Source organism: Sorex fumeus, unplaced genomic scaffold, assembly GCF_029834395.1.
Source record: "Sorex fumeus unplaced genomic scaffold, SorFum_2.1 ptg000072l, whole genome shotgun sequence".
Taxonomy (NCBI): Eukaryota; Metazoa; Chordata; class Mammalia; order Eulipotyphla; family Soricidae; genus Sorex; species Sorex fumeus.
Genome location: NW_026606129.1, coordinates 44,003,202 through 44,022,817, shown reverse-complemented (window position 1 = coordinate 44,022,817; position 19,616 = coordinate 44,003,202). Strand labels below are relative to the sequence as shown.

Sequence of the window (19,616 nt, the reverse complement as noted above, 5' to 3'; positions counted from 1 at the left end):
GAGGAACGCCAAGAGAGTGATAGCCACAAAAAAAGCCTGTCTTCGAAAACTCTTGAGCTTATTCGCCAGCGTGGTTTGGCGCATGCCTCAGGCAACTGCAAGCTAACTTCCGAGCTCGCAAAGCAGTGTAGAGATGCGATCAAGGAAGACCTCAAAGAGAGAAGAGCAGAAGTGCTGGTAGATGCGGCAGAAGCTGGGAAAAGTATTCGTAACGCCCGCCTGTCCTTCGCCAACTACAAGACCAAAATGACTGCCCTCTGACGTCCTGATGGATCCATCACATCCTCCAGAACGGCAATGGAGAAGATTATCCATGACTTCTACTCAAATCTCTTCGATAGCCATGTCCACTTGCCGACATACCAAATTCCACAGAATGGATATGTCGTTCCCAATGTTCTCCCTTCCGAAATCCGACACACCATTTTGTCAGTGAAGAAACGAACAGCACCCGGCCCAGACAAGGTCAGACCTGAACACCTGAAGAACCTGCTGTCAGTACTCATCAATACACTGGTTCGGCTCATCACACGCTACCTGTCTGAATGCAAGGTTCCGTCCCAATGGAAAACCAGCAGGACCGTACTACTGTTCAAGAAGGGAGACATCCATGACATTGGCAACTATCGCCCGATCTGCCTATTGTCTGTCATCGACAAGTTGTTCACTCAAGTCATCCTAAATAGGATTGGCAGAACACTAGATGAAGGACAACCATGCGAGCAAACCGGGTTCCGCAAAGGATTCAGCACCATCGACCATATCCACATGATAACCAAGCTCATTGAGGTTTATTGGGAGTTCAAGATGCCGCTCTGTTTAACGTTCATTGATTTAAAGAAGGCCTTTGATTCTGTTGAGACGGAAGCAGTCATTGAAGCCCTAGCCAAACAGGGCATTCAAGCTCAATACATCAAGATCCTCCGTGAGCTGTATTGCGGATTCACTACCAGGATCTCACCATTCTACAAAGAAGTGATTGTTGATGTCAAGAGAGGGGTGCGGCAGGGTGATACCATTTCACCGAAACTCTTCAGTGCCACCCTCGAGAACATCATGCGATGACTGGAATGGGAAGGAATGGGAGTGAGGATAGATGGTCGGCAACTACACCACCTCTGCTTTGCTGATGACATTGTTTTAATAACACCAAACATCAGCCAAGCGGCACAAATGCTGGCCGACTTTGACCGTGAGTGTGGAAAGGTAGGACTACAGCTGAATCTTACGAAGACAATGTTTATGAGAAACAGCCTCGTTCCTGATGCCCCATTCGCTCTCAACGGAATGACCATCTCCGAATGCAACAGCTATGTGTACCTAGGTCGAGAAGTCAACATGACAAATGACCTGGCACCCGAACTGTGCAGGAGGAAGAGAGCGGCTTGGAGCGTCTTCAAGAATGTCGAAGAAATAGCTAAGAGGACGAAGAACCTCCGGCTCCGGGCACATCTCTTTGATTCCACTGTTCTTCCTGCATTAACATACGCCTCAGAGACCTGGGCTCTACGCAAACAGGATGAGAACGCTATTCAGGTCTCCCAAAGAAGAATTGAAAGAGCTATGCTTGGAATATCACGTTTCACTCAACTGAGAGAAAGAATCCAGAGTTCTGGCATCTGTCGACGATCAAGAATCAGGGACGCTGTCTGGTTTGCCAAGGTGTCAAAAATCAGATGGGCTGGTCACGTAATGAGATTTAAAGACGACTGCTGGACTAGAGCTCTTACCGACTGGATTCCACGGGATGTCAAAAGACTGCATAGCCGCCCACCTACCAGATGGTCAGACTTCTTCATCAAGATCATGAACGATCGGTTTGAGGCTCTTCATGTTCCCAGAGCGAACAGATGCCATTGGGCTACACTAGCACGCGACAGGGACAAATGGAGACGTTACTGGCACCCGCTCGAGCAAATCGATGACTAACGGGAAGTTAAGTGATTAGTGATTTTTTAACATTTTACATTGAGTCACAGTGAGGTACAAGTTACAAAGTTGTTCATGACTGGGTTTCAGTCATATACAGTTCCAACACCTGTGTCTTTATCAGTATACATTTCCCACCACCAGTGTCCCCAGTTTTTTCCCTTCCCCCCCATCCCGCTTCCCCATCATACCTCTCTCTCTCTGTCTCTTTCTCTCTCTCTTATACAGATACTGAAGAGTTATCATGTATATGCCTTTATGTGTTTCAACACTCAGTTCTTGTCCAGTGTGATTGTTTACAACTATTATTGACATCCTGGTCATGAGGGCCATTCTTGCCAGCATGAGATTTCCTCCCATTCTTATTTTTATTTATTTATTTTTTGGAATTTTTTAAAAAAATTTTTATTAGTGAGACACCATGAGGTACAGTTGTAGACTTACAAATTTTTGTGCTTGGGTTTCAATTATACAATGATCAAATATCCATCCCTCCACCAGTGCACATTTCCCACCACCCCGGATCCCAGTATCTATTTTTTGGATTTTTCCATCATACTCAGCAGTGCTCAGAGCTTCCTCCTGGCTTAATGCTCAGGGATCATGCCTGGAGGTATCAAGGGATCTAACCAGGTTTTACTGTATGCAGAGCAAGTGGTACACTGTCCTATCTCTCTGGCCCCTCATTGTCATTTTTATTTTCATTTCCTGATAATAAATTAGAGTGGATTTTTTTTTTTACTATGCCTAGTGACTATCCATATGTCCTCTTTGGGAAAGTCAGCTGGTTCATCTCTTATTTGATGAACAACTTCAGAGTTTTTAATCTTTGATGGGGTTCTTGTTTAACCAGTATTTGTGAAAAGGAAAGTTTGGATTTTTGTGTCTTATAGTTGTGATTTTACTTGTCAAAGCTTAATCAGAAATGCAGGCTCTGAAAAAAAATCTAGGATTTAATACAAATAAAATTTAACAGATATATGAGGGTTATAATGATTTTTATATCTCCTCACTATATTTGGGACATTGAAAATGGTGTTGGAAGGAGAAAAAAGGATGGCCAAAGTGGTATTACTTGGAATTATTTGTCATTTTTTTAATTATTACTATTTTTATTTTTGTGTTGGACCTCCCCAGAAGTCTTAAGGGGGTCCTGGGGCCCCTCTTGGCATTGCTCAGCCAGTTTAATGGTGGGGCCTGAGAAGTGATGCTCCTCAGGCCTGTGGTGCTCGTGAGTACCCGTCAGTGCTTGGGGGACCTCCTGTATCACACCTGCTGATGCCTGACCCAGGTGATTCCAGGATTGAATCTGGGTTAACCACTGCACTATTTCCCTGCTCCTTATCATTATGCTTAAGAGTTATACCCAGAAGTACTCAAGGTTATTAGGGCCAAGTGGTCTTTGGGATGGAACAAACATACAAGCAATATGGTGTTTTACTATTTGAACCCACATACCAGACCACTCAATCCTTATTATTATTATTTTTTTTTTAGCTTTTAGGCCATGCTTAGCAGTGCTTAGGGCTTAGTTCTGGCTCTGCACTTGGGGATCACTTTTGGTGGTGCTCAGGGGACCATATATGTTGCATGGGACTGAACCTTGGTGAGCTGTGTGCAAGACAGTGCCTTATCTGCTGTACTGTGTCATGGCCCCCTCAATGTCATTTTAATTTCTTTTAATTTCAGTGTTAGAAAGCCAAGTGAATTTTTATAGGAAAACATGAATAAGATCAATACCCACATATTGGTTGGATTTCTGGGTCTGAAGAGCTGAGCAATCTATTTTACCATTTTCATTTTGTTTAGTATTGGTATTTTCAGACGTCATTATATTTAGGTCAACACATGCTTATTAGCCTCCTTAGTAATTGTCATTCATGTACTGTATTTGTTTATTCTAATGATTTTTCTTTTTAATATTGATCCTTTAGAATCTGAAAATCACCAATAAAAAAAAATCTATCCAAATTTCATTGTAGGGAAACATCTGCTATGTATTGTCGCTTGCTGTAAAAGTTGCCAGTGAATTACTGGGATGCTGTGGCACCGTGGGCATAAAGGGTTCTGTTCAGAGTCACTTCTGTTCTGCTCAGGACAGTTCATGTTGTTTCATTTCTTTAAGTGTTGTAGTATTAAAATATTTTAAGTTTCCACTGATACAAAATGCCTGCGGATTAGGAAATGGAGAAATGTTATAAATCCGTGCCACTAATTTAATGAAGCAGAAAGTTGGATCTGGGGTTGCATACATGGAAATATGCAGAGAGATTCCGTGAAATCTGTATTTGGTATTTCTTGAATTGGTGACATCTTGAAAAACTGTAGTACAAGTGGCACAACTGGGTCCATGGACACAGTTAAGAAATGGAATAGTTTCTTTTGAAATTCAGACAAAGAGTTAAGTGTTTTAGGATGACAATGTTACCACACTAATCTCTGGAAGAAGCAGAACAGATTCAGCCTCACAAGGATCCCTCAAGTTTTTCCCTCCCACCACACCCACCTCTCTTTCATATGTGCCCTGACACTACCATCTACAGTGTCCTCCAGACTGGCCATTCAGAAGACATTCTAGGAATAGAACCATCGAATGTGTAGTCTTTTGGGTCTGGATTTTTTCTTTTAGTTTAATTCTCGGGAGCTTCATCTGGGTAGTGTAGGGGCCAAAGTTTGTTCCTTCTGGGGAGAGGGGATCGTATTCATGGGTGCTCAGGGCTTATTCCTGGCCCTGAGCTTAGGGCTCACTCCTGGTGGGCTCAGGTGATCAGATGTGGTACCAGGGATTGAAGCTGCATGCAAGGCAAGCACCTTACCCTCTGGACTATCTCTCCAGCCCCTTCCTTTTTATTTATGGGTAGTATTTTGTGGTGTGGTTTTACTATAGTTCTGTCCTCCAGTTGTTCATCGAAAGACCTGTTGTTACTGTTTTTGGCATATCGAATATGTCATGGGTAGCTTGGCAAAGCTGTGCGGGTGAGATACTCTCAGTAGCTTGCCGGGCTCTCCGAGAGGGGCTGAGGAATTGAACTCGGGTGGCCTAGTCAGCCGCTTGCAAGGCAAACGCCCTACCCGCAGTGGTATCGCTCCAGCCCATTTAATCATTTATCTCTTGAAAGGCAGATAGGTTGTTTTTGAGTGACAGGTATGGAAAACAAAATGTTATCAACCTTAATGTAAAAGTTTTGGGATGAGTTTTTGTCTGTCAGGGCTCAGTTCTCAAGAACCAGAAAGTTGCTAGGTCCTGTTGGTTGCATGTCTAGTAGTTTTTTTTAAATTATTCTTATTGTTGTTTTTTTTGTATAGCCAGCCAAACTATTTTCCAAAGTGAATATCATTTTACATTACCACCAACAATGTATAAGCGATCCAGTTTCATAAGTATATCACTTAATTTTTCTCTTCATTATCCTTTTATTCTAGACACCATGGTTTACAGTACTGATAATGGCAGGGTTCCATGCCTAAAGCATTCCAGCACCACACCCTCCAAGTGCTGGTATCAGCTTCCCTCAGCCATTGTCCCGGTGTGCCCCTCCCCCCAGCCCCAGCCCTCTGGGTGTGTTAAGCTTTCTTTGTTCTGTTTTTCATTTGCTTTTTGGTTTTTCTGATTTCATGAGTGACTGAACTTTTTGTGAGACTCTGTTTAGATTTTTGTAGTGTTTTTAACATGTCTCTATATTTAGTGGTTGTTCTAAATACTCTACATATGCCATTATAGAATTATACAAGATTCATCACAGCTTGTTGGTACCAGTATTTTACCAATTTATGTGAAAATAGATTTATCTGTTTTCCAGTCCTTTAATTGTCCTAATTTTAATATAATATTAATATTATATATAATAAAATATATTTAATATTTTAAATATTTATATTTAAATATCTTTAGTCCTTTAATTATGTTTCGCTCCTAGTTAGGCCTTTTAATATCTTGCTTCAGCCATCAAACAGTTTAAAAACTTGATAGAAGGAAAATCTATTTTATTTACTTCTGTTTTTACTTGTGAATTTGCTTCATTCTTGCTGGTATAAAGTTTTTTTTTATTATTATTTTCTGTTTCGGATAATTTTCTTAAGCCATTATTTTTGTTTAGGTGTACAAGTAACAAACTGCTGTTTCGTTGACCAAAATATGAGAGAATATTTTTTTTGATTTGCTTGTAAACTTGAAAAAATTTTAGGCACTGTGATTTACAGTGTTTTTGTTTGTTTGCTTTGTTTTGTTTTGTTTTGGGGCAACACCCTACAATGCTCAGTGGTTACCCCAGACTCTGCACTCAGGAATCACTCCTGGCAGTGCTTAGGGGACCATATGGGATGCTGGGGATTGAACCTGGGTCAGCCACGTGCAAGACAAACACCTTATCCGCTGTGTTATGTCTCCAGCTCCTACAGTATTGTTATAGTCTGTTCTATATAGAACGTTGTTAATTTTAGATGTCCAGTGTGAAATTATGGCTCAGTAAAGGTAGAAGTAAAAGGAAAACATTATAGAATTGAGTTGCTGCCAAAGTCTAGTATGATGTACATGATTCCTTTAACCTCCTCAAACCCTTAGATGATTAACTTGTATGTGAGGTAGGGGTTAGGGAGTTTACACATTATGGTATATCTATACAGGGGAATACTACTCAGCACTAGCAAAAAACTATTACTACGACATGACTGAATCATAAGTGCATTATGCTAAGTGAAAGTGGCCAGATAGGGGCTGGAGCAGTAGTACAGTGGGTAGGGCGTTTGCCATGCATGCGGCAGACCTGGGTTTCATCTCTGGCATCCCATATGGTCCCCCTAGCACCACCAGGAGTAATTCCTGAGTGCAGAGCCAGGAATAACCCTTGAGCATAGCAGGGTGTGGCCAAAAAGTCAAAGTAGAAAAAAAAAAAAAGAAAGTAGTCATATACATATTATAGGATCCTATTTACATGAGCCTTAGAAAATGTCCCTTAACAACAAAAGGCGAATTGGTTGGCTGTCTGGGGAGAAGGGGGAGTTGAATGCAGATGAGATGGTTACTGAGGGAGCTTGAGGAAGTACTTAAAGAAGCTGCTCTCTTAATTATGGTGATAATTTTACAATTATATACACATGTCAAATATATATATATATATAATGTACACTTTAAGCATATGCAGTTTATTGCATGAAAGAACTGAATAAAATGTTTTTTTTTTAAAAAATAGTATATCCACGACTGTTCTTCCAGGATGTGACTATTTTAAGGGAACTCTTGTACCAGCTACCAGCTATCCTACTAAAAACTTGCTCGGCTTATGCCTTCTCCTTGAGCCATATTTCCAACCTCTCCATTGGATATGTAGATTTTTTATTTTTATTTTTTACATTCATCTGGGAGAGTTCTTTGTAGTTCAGGAGTAATACCCATATTTTGGAAAGAATTTGGAACTAGTTCTTGAAAATGGAAGGTGAGTTTTGCAGTTTGTCTTGTCTCTTGTACTGCGTAGGTTAAAGAACTGAGAGATACATATGCAATAATACACATTTCTTTTCTCTTTTCAGGCAATTGTTATCTTAACTGAATTAATTAGGGAAAATTTCAGGAACAGCAAATTAAAACAGTGCCTTTTACCAGCCCTCGGGGAGCTGATCTATCTTGTAGCCACCCAGGTGAGACTGTCTGATTAAGTCTATTGCTGTTTGACATGTTCTGACATATCCTGGCTGACAAATATTAAGATCCTATAAAAGTTTTTTGACTTTGCCCCTTGGAGCATGCCTAAGGAATGTAAGAGAAATTTTACATCTGGGAAAGAGAGGTGTTCAGTGTCTTTCTGTCTACCTGTCCTTGTCTCTCTCTACCCCTCTCTCCCAGCATCTCTTTACTTTTATAATGTAGAAGATTCTCAGGCTTTTTATATCCTGGGGGGGAATATATATTATATATATATATATCCTTTTTTTGTGAGGAGCTCACCTGGCTATGCTCCTAGAATATTATTGAAGGCCTTATTTCTGGCTCTTCATCCTGGGGTCACTTCTGGTCGGGTTTGGGCACCTCATGGGATACCAGGGATTGAACATGGGTTGGCCTCCTGCAAGGTAAGCACCCTACCTGCTGCACTCTCTCTCTGGCTCCTCAGGCCATATTTAAAAACCAGTAGACTGAAAGTATCCCCACACTCCCCAGTACTCCTCTGTTGCTGTCATTTTTGACTTCAGGCAAGAGGAGGTCATTAGTTCTCTCAGTATAAAAGCTCCATTTCAGCTCTGTTTGCACCTACTCTGTGCAAATACAGCTCTTACCATGGCCATGAGAATTTGCAGCTACGGAATTTGACATCTCATTTCTGAAGTTATGATATGGAGTGCTACTGAGTTCAATAATTAATGAAGATTTTTTAGAATATTATTGAATATATGCTGGTAAATTATGAATTATTTATTTCATGTGATACTCTGAGAGTTTTAAATAAGTTATCATTTTATCAGGAAATTCTCTCTCATTGTATGTAAGTTTTGGTTCTAGAACTTAGCTGAATGTTACATAACTTGAGTATCTTTAATATCTAATTTAAATTGATTTTCTAAGTAGTCATCTTTTTAAGGCGACTATCATAATTGCTTAAAATCTCTTAACAATTTTCTTAAAAAGCATTTAAAAATAATTTAGTTTCAAGTTTCATACTATTGACAGGATAGCAAATCTTTTCTCTTTTCTTTCTTTTTTTTAAAAAATTTTTATTAGTGAAACACCATGAGGTACAGTTGTAGACTTACAAATTTTTGTGCTTGGATTTCATTTATGCAATGATCAAATACTCATCCCTCCACCAGTGCCCATTTTCTACCACCACGGGTCCCAGTATCCCTCTCACCCCCCAATCCCCCCATCCCACCCTGCCTCTGTGGTAGGGCATTCCCTTTAGTTCTCTCTCTCCTTTTGGGTATTGTGGTTTGCAAAAGAGGCATTGAGTGGCAGTCATGTTTGGTCTATAGTCTACTTTCAGCATGCTACTCCCATCCTGGGAGGATCCTCCCAACACCCTTTATTTGGTGCTCCCTTCTCTATCTGAGCTGCCTTTTCCCCTAGCATGCATGGCTGGCCTCCAAGCCATGGAGTTCTTTTCTCTTTTCTTTTGACAATGTCATTACTGTTTCTGGCCCTTTGCATATCAAAATAAATTTTAGAAGCAGCTTGTCTAGTCCAATTCTGAAGATGATCTTTAAGAAAAAAAGGTTGAATTGGTCATGCATACCAATTTGGGAAGTACTGATGTCTTTATGATTTTGAGTCTTCCACTGCAATTTTTTTTTTTTTGGCTTTTTGGGTCATACCTGGTGATGCACAGCAGTTACTCCTGGCTGTGCTCTCAGGAATTTCTCCTGGCAGTGCTTGGGGGACCATATGGGATGCTGGGAATTGAACCTGGGTGGGCTGCATGCAAGGCAAACGCCCTCCTTGCTGTGCTATTGCTCCAGCTCCTTCCACTGCAATTTTGAAGTTGTACTGAAACTTGCCTTTTCCAGTGTCTCAACTGGAAAAGCACTGTTGCATGGTATTTTGTCCTCCAATGTACAAGATTGGCATTTTCACCTATTAAATGTATTTTCACTACATTAATTTAATTATGTTCATTAAGCTTTTGCACATGTTTATCTTTGAAGTTGCTCTTGGGTTATTATATATTTTGGAAGATAACACATTCAGGAAATTAAAAAGCTAGGAGGAAAAGACAGGTATGCAGGAAAAAATCTCTTTGCTTTTTTTGTCTCTCATCTGCTTAGTTCCCAAACAAATAGCTATTATAATTATTTATATTTATGGAGTTATTTCTGTCCATTTGAGCAAATAGAAATGTTAATTTCTGTTTCGTCATTCTATCTAACAGGTAGAGGTTTGTCTTTTTTACTTAGTCGTTATTTATCATTAAAAATATATAGGTGTGTTGAAGAGATAATACAGGGGCTAAGGTGATTGCCCTGCTCATAGCCAACCCCGTTTCAATCCTTGGGACTGTATGGTCCCCCAAGCACTGAAGCATAGAGCCAGGACTAAGCCTTAAGCACTGTCAGGTGTGCCCCCCCAACCAAGAACAACAGCAGGGGACCACATGGGATGTCAGGGATCAAACCCAGGTTGACTGAGGGCAAGGTAAGCCTCTTACCCCACTGTACTATCTCTCCAGCCCCCTCTAGAACTATTTCTTTTGTTTGTTTATTTTGGGGGGTGACTTTCTAGTGATGCACAGGGATCACTCCTGGCTTTGCACTCAGGAATCACTCCTGGTCGACCTCAGGGACCAGGTCAGCTGAGGGCAAGGAAAGCACCTTACCTACTATACTATTGCTCTGGCTCCTAGAACTATTCTTACTAGATATGTACACTATATATTTTTTGTATTGTTTTTTTGGGGGGGCTTTTTGAGTCACACCTGGCACTGCACAGGGGTTACTCCTGGCTAATGCACTCACAAATTACTCCTCGCGGTGCTTGGGGGACCATATAGGATGCTGGTAATTGAACCCTGGTCAGCCGCATGCAAGGCAAACACCCTACCTGCTGTACTATCACTTCAGCCCCTAGAATGTTTTTTAAGAGTTAATATGAGTGGATCTTTCTTGTCTAGTACTCAGAGTTCTCTTTGTCCCTGGTTACCTTTACCTAGTACTGAACATTCTCTTGTGTGTTGTTTTGTGAAACGTAGTTTTCCTTAGAGTTCTTTGGAATTAGGGTGGGGAGTTTATTTTTGCTTTACTATTATTTTGACCCTTATGGCTTTAACATGAAAACTCAGATTTGCCAAGTTTATAAGCCTTCAGAGCTAAAAGCAAACTCCCAAACTGAGTTTAATCCCTTCATTCTGGCAGTGGTATACTCTTTTGACTTGATAATTCTTTGTTTTTTTGTCAGCTCTCTGAGGCAGTTGAAGGATGTCAGGATAAAGCTAGTTGCTTTCATTAGAAGAGTGGTCAGTTACTTAGTCTGACTTCATATTAAGATGAAGCCTAGTCTAATTTGTGGGTGGGTATCTTTTTTTTGGTACCCCACATAAACTGAGGTAGAAATGGCATACAATAAAGTGCTAACTTTATAAGAATATATTTTGGTTTTAATACCTATATAGCACAGCAGGTGGGGCATTTGCCTTGCATGTGGCCAACCTGACCAAACCCAGGTTCGATTCCTCGGCCCCTCTCAGAGAGCCTGGCAAGCTATTGAGAATACCTTGCCTGCATGGCAGAGCCTGGAAAGCTACCCGTGGCATATTCAATATGCCAAACACAGTAGCAGTTGTCACAATGGAGACGTTACTGGGCCCGCTTGAGCAAATTGATGAACAATGGGAGGACAGTGACAGTGACAATACCTATATAACCCCCCAAAGCCATCATCACAATCAGAATAATAAGCATGCCTTTCTATTACCTCCAAGAGTTTCCTGAGACTTGTGTAATGCATCCCTCCTGCTTCTCTCTCTGCCCTAGGTAACCCTTGATTTGCTCTCTCTCCTATTAGCCTAATTTGCATTTCCTAGACTCTTATACAGAATCAATATTCCTATTTCTTTTAAACAAGGACAGTTTTCTTCCTTGGTATTTATTCTAATGGATGTAAACTAAGCTTCTTAAATAAATGGATGATTCTGTGGCCAGGACCTTTGACCACATCTACAATAGTTTGCCAGAAAAGGAAATTATGTTCCTGGGTCCCTGAAACGGAGCTCCTTAGCCAAGTCAGATGTCTTTTTCTTGATCTGAAGAGCAACGGGAAAGTCATCATGTACTTTTTTTTTTTTTTTACTTTTTGGGTCACACTCAGTGATGCACAGAGGTTACTCCTGACTCTGCATTCAGGAACTACTCCTGGTGATGCTCAGTGGACCATATGGAATGCTGGGAATCGAACCCAGGTTGACCGCATGCAAGGCAAACCCCCTACCCACTGTTCTGTCGCTCTAGCTCCTCATCGTGTACTTTTATGAAGGGTAGTAATGCCATCTGATTTAAATGCCAACAAAATTAAGTTGACCCTTGAAAAACACTGGTTGAAACCGAGCAAATCCACATACACACTTATTTTCTTGTAAATATGTGATATTAATTTATAGTATTGAAGTTTTCCAGCCATATAAATGTCTTCTCATAATTTTCTTAATAGCATTGTCTTTTCTCTGCATTGTAAAACACATTGTAAATCTATTTATTATGCTAAATATATGTTAATTGTTTGTTAATGTAGGGTCTGAGGTCAAGAGGATATTAGGGGTCAAGTTGTTTGTGAAGTGGATGGAGAATAGTACAAGGGTTAGGGCACTTGCCTTTCACATAGTTGACCTTGTTTTAGACCTTTGTCCAATCTTTCACACCATGTATGGACTCCCAAACACTACCAGGAATATTCCCTGGGCACAAAACCAGGAGTAACACTGAAGTACAGCTCAGGTGTGGCCCTCACCAACCCCGCCCCCCATCTTCACCACCCCCTCCCAAAAAAAGAAATTATCTGTGGATTTTTAACTGCATGGTGATTGGTACTGTTTAATGTTTGCAAAACAAACTCAATGTTTGTTTTTCAAATGTCCAGCTATACTTTGTTTAAATGTGCAGAAGACGGAGAATTGGAAGAGGATACTGAGAGCATAAATGAGAGTAATGTAGGAATACATTTAGGAGAGAGAAGTGATTATTTCAGGGAAAAAAAAGTAAGTGGAACTGAATGCAGCTTAAGGTTAGAGAAAAAGGACTGTTAAGATTCCATTGTATTAAGTTAAAACTTATTGTAAGTCAGTAAATTTCCCTGACTCATATTCCATGAGTCACTCAGAGATCACTCCTGATGGTGCTCGGGACCTTATGGGATGCCAGGGATCGGACCTCAGTAAGGCAAGTGCCCTACTGGTTGTTCTATCTCTTTAGCTTCTAGCAGTCTGTTTCATGACAGCGTTGGGGCCTTAGTCACAAAGGAGTAGTTCAGGGGTTTGGTTGATCCAATTTCACAAGCTCCTTAATGTCTGAGATGGAGGAAAAGTAGGGTGAAGTGGTGGGAGGGTCGCAGGTTTGAAACAGGTATCTTTAGAGAGAAACTGAAAGCCTGAAGAGTGTCACTGGGAGTCCCTGGGGTTGCAGATGCTGTCCTGGAGGATTCTCTGTCAGCTGGCACGTTCTAATGGCCCAGCTGCCAAGGGCAAGCCTGGCGGAAGTAAACCTCTGGTTCCCTCCCAGCTGGAGTTTTCTGGATGAGAAAGAGGAAAGAAAAGATGGAAGACCCAGGCCCTTCTGGCAGGAATAGGTCAAAGAACGATGGGCTGGGGAACCTCAAGGGGCTGGAAGGGAAGGAAGTGATAGACTGTGTGTGGGTGGGGTGGGAATTGGGGACTGGAGTGGTGGACAGAGGCCAGTGATGTTGAAGAAAGGTTGAACTATCTGCTACTTTTACATATGTGAGTTGGAATGAAGAAGTTGTGAGACACAGGAAGCTAAATTGGGCGATGATTTAGAAAAAAAAATTTTTTTAAAAATGTGAATCAGTTCCTGATGATAAATGACAAGACCAGCGTTTCTCAACAGGGGACCAAACTATCTCTCAGGCCTGCTGATATCTTCCCTCCCTCCCTCCCTCCCTCCCTCCCTCCCTCCCTCCCTCCCTCCCTCCCTCCCTCCTTTCCTCCCTTTCCAGAGGTGCTTGGGATCATTCCCAATTTAGTATGTGGGAGTTGCTTCCTCTAAGCTCAGGGGACCTTTTAGTGCTGCGAACTGTACCCAGGTGTCCAGCATGCAAAGCAGTGCTCTGGCCTAGCCAGTGAACTGTCTTCTTAGCCCATTTGGACAGTCTTAAGTAAATACATTCTCTTAACCTAATTTCCTTTCCTTTTAAAAGAATTTTTCTGGGGCTGGAACAATAGCACAGCAGGCAGAGCGTTTGCCTTACATGTGGCTGACCCAGGTTCAATCCCCAGCATCTCATATAGTCCCCTGAGCACCACCAGGAGTATTTCCTGAGTGCAGAGCCAGGAGTAACCCCTGTGCATCGCTGGGTGAGACCCCCCCCCCAAAGCAAAAATAAGTAAATAAATAAATAAAAGATATTTCCCTTTTCTCACACCTTTAAGAGTGGCATCTGATTTATTTTGTGCTTTTATTTGATGGGTTGTGGGGGTATTCTTATGGTTATTTTCCTAATTTAGTTCTTTGGTTGGAGAGTTGTTGCTGATGTCTTTCTGTTTGTTTGTCTTTGTATTTGGGTCACACCTGGTGATACTCAGAGGTTACTCCTGGGTTTGTACTCAGGAATCTCTTCTGGTAGTGCTTGGGACTCAGATGGGACGCTGGGGGTCAAAGCCAGGCTGGCCATGTGCAAGGCAAGTATGCCCTTCCCACCAAACTATCTCTCAGGCCTGCTGATATCTTTAAAATGAATATACCTGCAAAACCCACATTTGCTTATTCTTATTTGGCTCGTTGTCTTATGGATCATCCTGGCTATGCATTCTGTACTTTGAAAATCATCCCAGATAATAAATAGAAGGCCTTTTGGGTAGTATACCTGTGTATACATCTACAGGTATCAATGGAGTGGTTTCTCTGTCCCTGAGAACCTGTCGACATTTCTTAGTTCTCTCCATCTCGCTTTTGATGAGGAACTCTCTTCAACATCGTACATAGCACAAGGATAAATAGAAGAAATTCCATGCATGGATGAGACAGTGAGCAGCCTTGAATTGTTGGGGAGTCACTGGAGCTTTGACTAGAACATTAAGAGGTTTCAGATAGTTTGTGTATTTGAAATGGTGCCTGTTTCTGGAATGGGTTAATATCTTTTGTGAATTTAACTTCTTTGCCTTTCCTTTCACTTCATTTTAGGAAGAAAAAAAAAAGAGCCCCAGAGAACGCTGGACGGTTCCCTTGGCAGCCTACACAGTGCTAATGAGGTGCCTTCGGGAAGGGGTAAGGCTTCTTTGTTGTCCTCCATAGATGCCTGCAATTGTAATAACCCTTCAGGCACTGTGCGAAGATTGTAGCCTGCAGCAGTGCAGGAGCTCATCAAGCCAGAATTGCTCCTGAATTTAAATAATCCTGACTGAGCCACCTGAGCTAGTGACCTATGTAGAGTGGAGAAAGTGTAAAGATAAACCAGATTTCTTCTCACTCGCTTGTTTAAATGTCTTACTCTTTGAAAGATGAGCACAAGTTGGAAAAAAAAAACATAAGTAGCTTTTAATAACATATTCTTAATTCTCCCCACTTTTAAAGTTGGAGATGTGTGAGTATATCCAGCCGGTGTCCATAGCGAATTTTCTGTGACCCGCAGAAGCTCTGGGATTATTTTGTTAGGTTGCCATTCTGCTGTTCAGACAACCGGGAGTGGCTGCTGATTTTAATATTAAATAGTATTTATGATCTGATGTGATTTTAAAATCTATTCTTATCACCTCATAAGCTACTGTTAATGTCCAGAACCAGTTGGAAACCATCTGATTTGTATCACAATCTCCAGTATCTGACTGTGTAAAAGGATTAGTACCTGACCTGAAAGGTTGGTATTTTATGTTTGCTTTAAGCCATTTGACATTGTTTTACCCAAGGCAAAGCCATAGGCTAAGCGCATTCCTTAAGGAGTTGGAGAGCTATGTCACAACAAACATCTTCTTTCTGAGTTTATTATGATTCCTATGTTACATGGTAATGGAAAAATATTCCAAGTGTGGATGAACTCCAAGGTTTCCCCAGTGATAAGTGAGGTTTAAGCACTTCCTAGCCTGTAGGGTTGAATTTTTTAATCAGTTGCCATTACATAATATGAATGAAGTCAACAGTTTATACTTCATCAATAAAGTGGGAATTAAGTCATTTGTCAAAATATTGTTGGGTTTTAATAAAAAGGCCTAATTGGGGGCACATGGATGAAGATGATAAAATTTCTGTCTGCTCACAAATCTCGACTACTGTGGGAAATGAAAAATATAAAAATATAAAGCAGAGGGCTAAGACGATAGTATAGGAGTTATGACACTTGCCTTGCATGCAGCTGACCCCAGTTCAGTCCTGGGAACTACATAGGGTCCCCCAAGCCTGTGGTCCCTAAACACAGGACTAAGCTATGGTATCCACTAGTGTGGCCCCAATGCCCCAAATAAAGTCAGAATATGTCAAATATATAAATTAAACAGAACAAAGCAAAGTAACTCAATGGAGATAGGAAGTCTTTTAAAAATGTATTTTTTTTGTTTGGTTTTTGGGCCATTCTGGTGGTGGTCAGGTTCTCTTTCCTGTATGGATTGCTCCTAATAATGCTCAGTGGACTGTGTGGTAGAGGAGATCTAACCTGAGCCTTCTACATGCAGAGTATGCATTTAACTCTTGCAGCTATCTTTCTGGATCAATGAGAAAGATTTAACATTTATTTTAGTGGTGCCAGGAATAAAACTCAGAATGTCATATATACAAGGCAAACACTCTATTGCTGAGCTGTATCGCTTGCCTAGGAACTCTTAAAAATGTAAAAATAAGGGGGGCTGGTGCAATAGTATAGCAGGTAGGGTGCTTGCCTTATATGCAGTTGACCTGGGTTCAATCCCTGACGTCCCATATGGTCCACCAAGCACCGCCAGGAGTAATTCCAGAGTGCAGAGCCAGGAGTAACCCCTGAGCATCGCTGGGTGTGACCCCCCTCCCCAAATGTAAAAATAATTTAAAAGACTTTGTGTCTTTAATTTTTAAAACTTAGATTAATGCGTAGTCACTGTCACTGCCCTCCCATTGTTCATCAGTTTGCTCGAATAGGCCCAATAACGTCTCCATTGTGAGACTTCTTGTTACTGTGTTTGGCATATCGAATACGTCACGGGGAGCTTGCCAGGCTTTGCCTTACGGGTGATACACTCTTGGTAGCTTGCAGACTCTCCGAGAGGGGTGGAAGAATTGAACCTGGGTCAGCTGGGTTGGCTGTGTACAAGGCAAATGCCTTACCTGCTAATGGTTAATTCTGTTCATGAGGTTTTTATCTTTTTAAAAATATCTTTTCTCTGTCTCATCTTATTTTTTAATTGAATTATTTTTAATTGAATTATTAATATAATATTCATAATAATGTTCAAGATAGTTATTATTGATAATCATTATAAAATGATAGATTTTTAATATTTATTAGCATGCTTGGTTTCCATGGCCATAGTATGGATAACAATTTTCATGTATTTTTCATGATTTAGGAGAGTTTTGAATGTCTAATTTATAGAAGTTTTCTTCTGTAAGTTAGACATTCAAAACTCTCTGGAGTGATAGTACAGTGGTAGGGCGTTTGCCTTGTGTGCAGCCAGCCCGGCCCAACTGGGTTTGATTCCTCCGCTCCTCTCAGAGAGCCCAGCAAGCTACCAAGAGTATATCGCCTGCACGGCAAAGCCTGTCAAGCTCCTGTGTTGCATTCAGTATGCTAAACACAGTAACAACAAGTTTCAAAATGGAGACATTTCTGGGCCCGCTTGAGCAAATCGATGAACAATGGGAGGACAGTGACAGTGATAGAAGTTTTATGTTGTATATTTGCAAAGCAGTTGTATATGCCCGTTGGTCATATAAACTAATATTATCCCTATAAAACAGAAAAATTAAGGAAGGTCATTATACTCCTCGAAAAAGGATTTTTAACTTAGAAAAAGAATTTTATTGTAGTTGTTCTTTGGCATACTTATCTAGTATATTCAGGACATGGTTGGGGTCTTGTATCTTCAACAAGTAAAAAAATGTTTGCCATATATAAAACTTTTTTTTGCACCTGTTGGTATTCCTGAACAAAAGTCATTTTCTTATGAAATGTATGGTATACATTAACAGGCAAATGAAGGCTGTGTGGCTAAGCATGCATTCTCCCTATTATTAAATTTTTAATAAATGGTATTTTGGAGAATTATTCTCTCACACTCTGGGATGGCAGCTTACTCTTCTAGGAATTAATCGCTATTCCGATTTTTAGTAATAAACTTTCTCAGATGTTTTCTTCATGCTGAACTCCAGATGTAAAGAGATTGCAACCACATTCTTTTGAGACTTAATACTCTTGTTTACTTTATTTAAACATCATTGTTTACACAGTTGCTCATAAGACAGTTATGGGCTTTTTGATACTCCAACACCAGTGCTGCTACCTGAGTGATCTTGCCTCCACCACTGTCCCTGTTTTCCGGGCCAATCCGCAAGCCTGCCCCTTAGCAGACACACAATGATTTGTTTTATATTGCTTGCTACAGCCATATGGCTGAAGAAATTATCTAAAATACACCAGAAAATGAAGGTAAAGGTAAAGGTAAAGGCCCTCCCGTTGATCGTCGATTTGCTCGAGCGGGCCCAGTAACATCTCCATTGGAGACTTTGTTGTTACTGTGTCTGGCATATCGAATACTCTCGGTAGCTTGCCGGGCTCTCCGAGAGGGGCGGAGGAATCGAACTCGGGTCGGCCATGTTGGCTGCATGCAAGGCAAACGCCCTACCGCTGTGCTATCGCTCCAGAAAATGAAAATTTGTGAGAATTGTTGTATCTCACCACAGGGTTGTCAAGTCTTTGAGGATTTACTAACTATTCCTCGCCAGTTGACCTTCTGTGTTAATGTTTTTTATTGTTGAGTTTAGTTGGCTTCTATGTTACTTTCTCATCCAATGTGGTGTTTTCTACTGGAATTTCGGTACTGTGGAATTTTTTTTTAACTTTTTAAAAAAATTATAAAAAATTTTCAATGAATCACTGTGAGATACAGTTACAGACTTACAAACTTTCGTTATTAGGTTTCAGTTATACAATGATGGAGTACACATCCCTCCACCAGTGCCCATTCTCCATCACCAATGTTCCCAGCATCCCTCCCGTCACCCCCACCTCTTCCTGCTCCCTGCCTCTGTGGCAGGCACATTCCCTTTTACTTTCTCTCTCCTTTTGGGTATTATGATTTGCAATACGGGTACAAAGTGGCCATCATGTTCGGTCCATAATCTACTTTCAGCACGCATCTCCCATCCATCCTGAGTGAGCCCTCCAAGCATCATTCATTAAGTGTCCCCATCTCCATCCCAGCTGCCTTTTCCCTCAGCTTCCAAGCCGTGGAGCCATCCTCCTGGCCCGTATCTCTATTATCCTTGGTTGTTAGTCTCCCATACTGTTACTTTATGCTCCACAAATGAGTACTGTCATTCTATGTCTGTCCCTCTCTCTCTGTGGAATTTGAGGTGTCTTGCGGCCCCATCTGCAGCTACGATCTAGAAAGTTTAGGATCTGTGAAACTGGGATTAGTGCAGAGTTTCTTAGTGCAGCCATGGAGTTAGACCACTGGTGTGTGGGGTGTGGCTTCTGCAAGGCGGGACCCCCTCCTCAGGGTGCCCTAGGATTTTCTGCGGTGTAAGGGTAAGACACCCATTGAGTGTCTTGTGAATTTCAGTTGCTTGGCTAGAATTTCCTTCTCCCACTCTAAGAAGAACCCAGGGTTCTCAGCCCAATACTAGGATACCTGCGGTTTATGTGGTTTGGTGAGACTTAATATTTTTGCTCAAAAGTTACATTGAGGTTGATGTGAGCTGATTGCATCAACTATCACTTGTTAACGTGATTGGATAGTGTGTGGGTGGAACGTGCCTCAGTTTGCATGACTACTGGCATGCAAACGTGTGAATTAATTCACACTCAGCAATAGGTTCTAGGAATATTCATGAATCTCATTTTAAACTTAGTATTTCCA

The 19,616-nt window shown here is 41.1% G+C and overlaps 1 protein-coding gene across 1 annotated transcript in view; it reads left to right on the top strand.

Moving 5' to 3' along the window:
* ULK4 (unc-51 like kinase 4) overlaps nt 1-19,616 on the top strand; it is a 583,905-nt gene that overhangs the window by 83,490 nt on the left and 480,799 nt on the right. The window contains exons 18-19 of the mRNA XM_056128948.1: nt 7,456-7,563; nt 14,758-14,841. Of these exons, the coding sequence (XP_055984923.1) occupies nt 7,456-7,563; nt 14,758-14,841 (192 nt within the window). The remainder of the gene's footprint in view (nt 1-7,455; nt 7,564-14,757; nt 14,842-19,616) is intronic.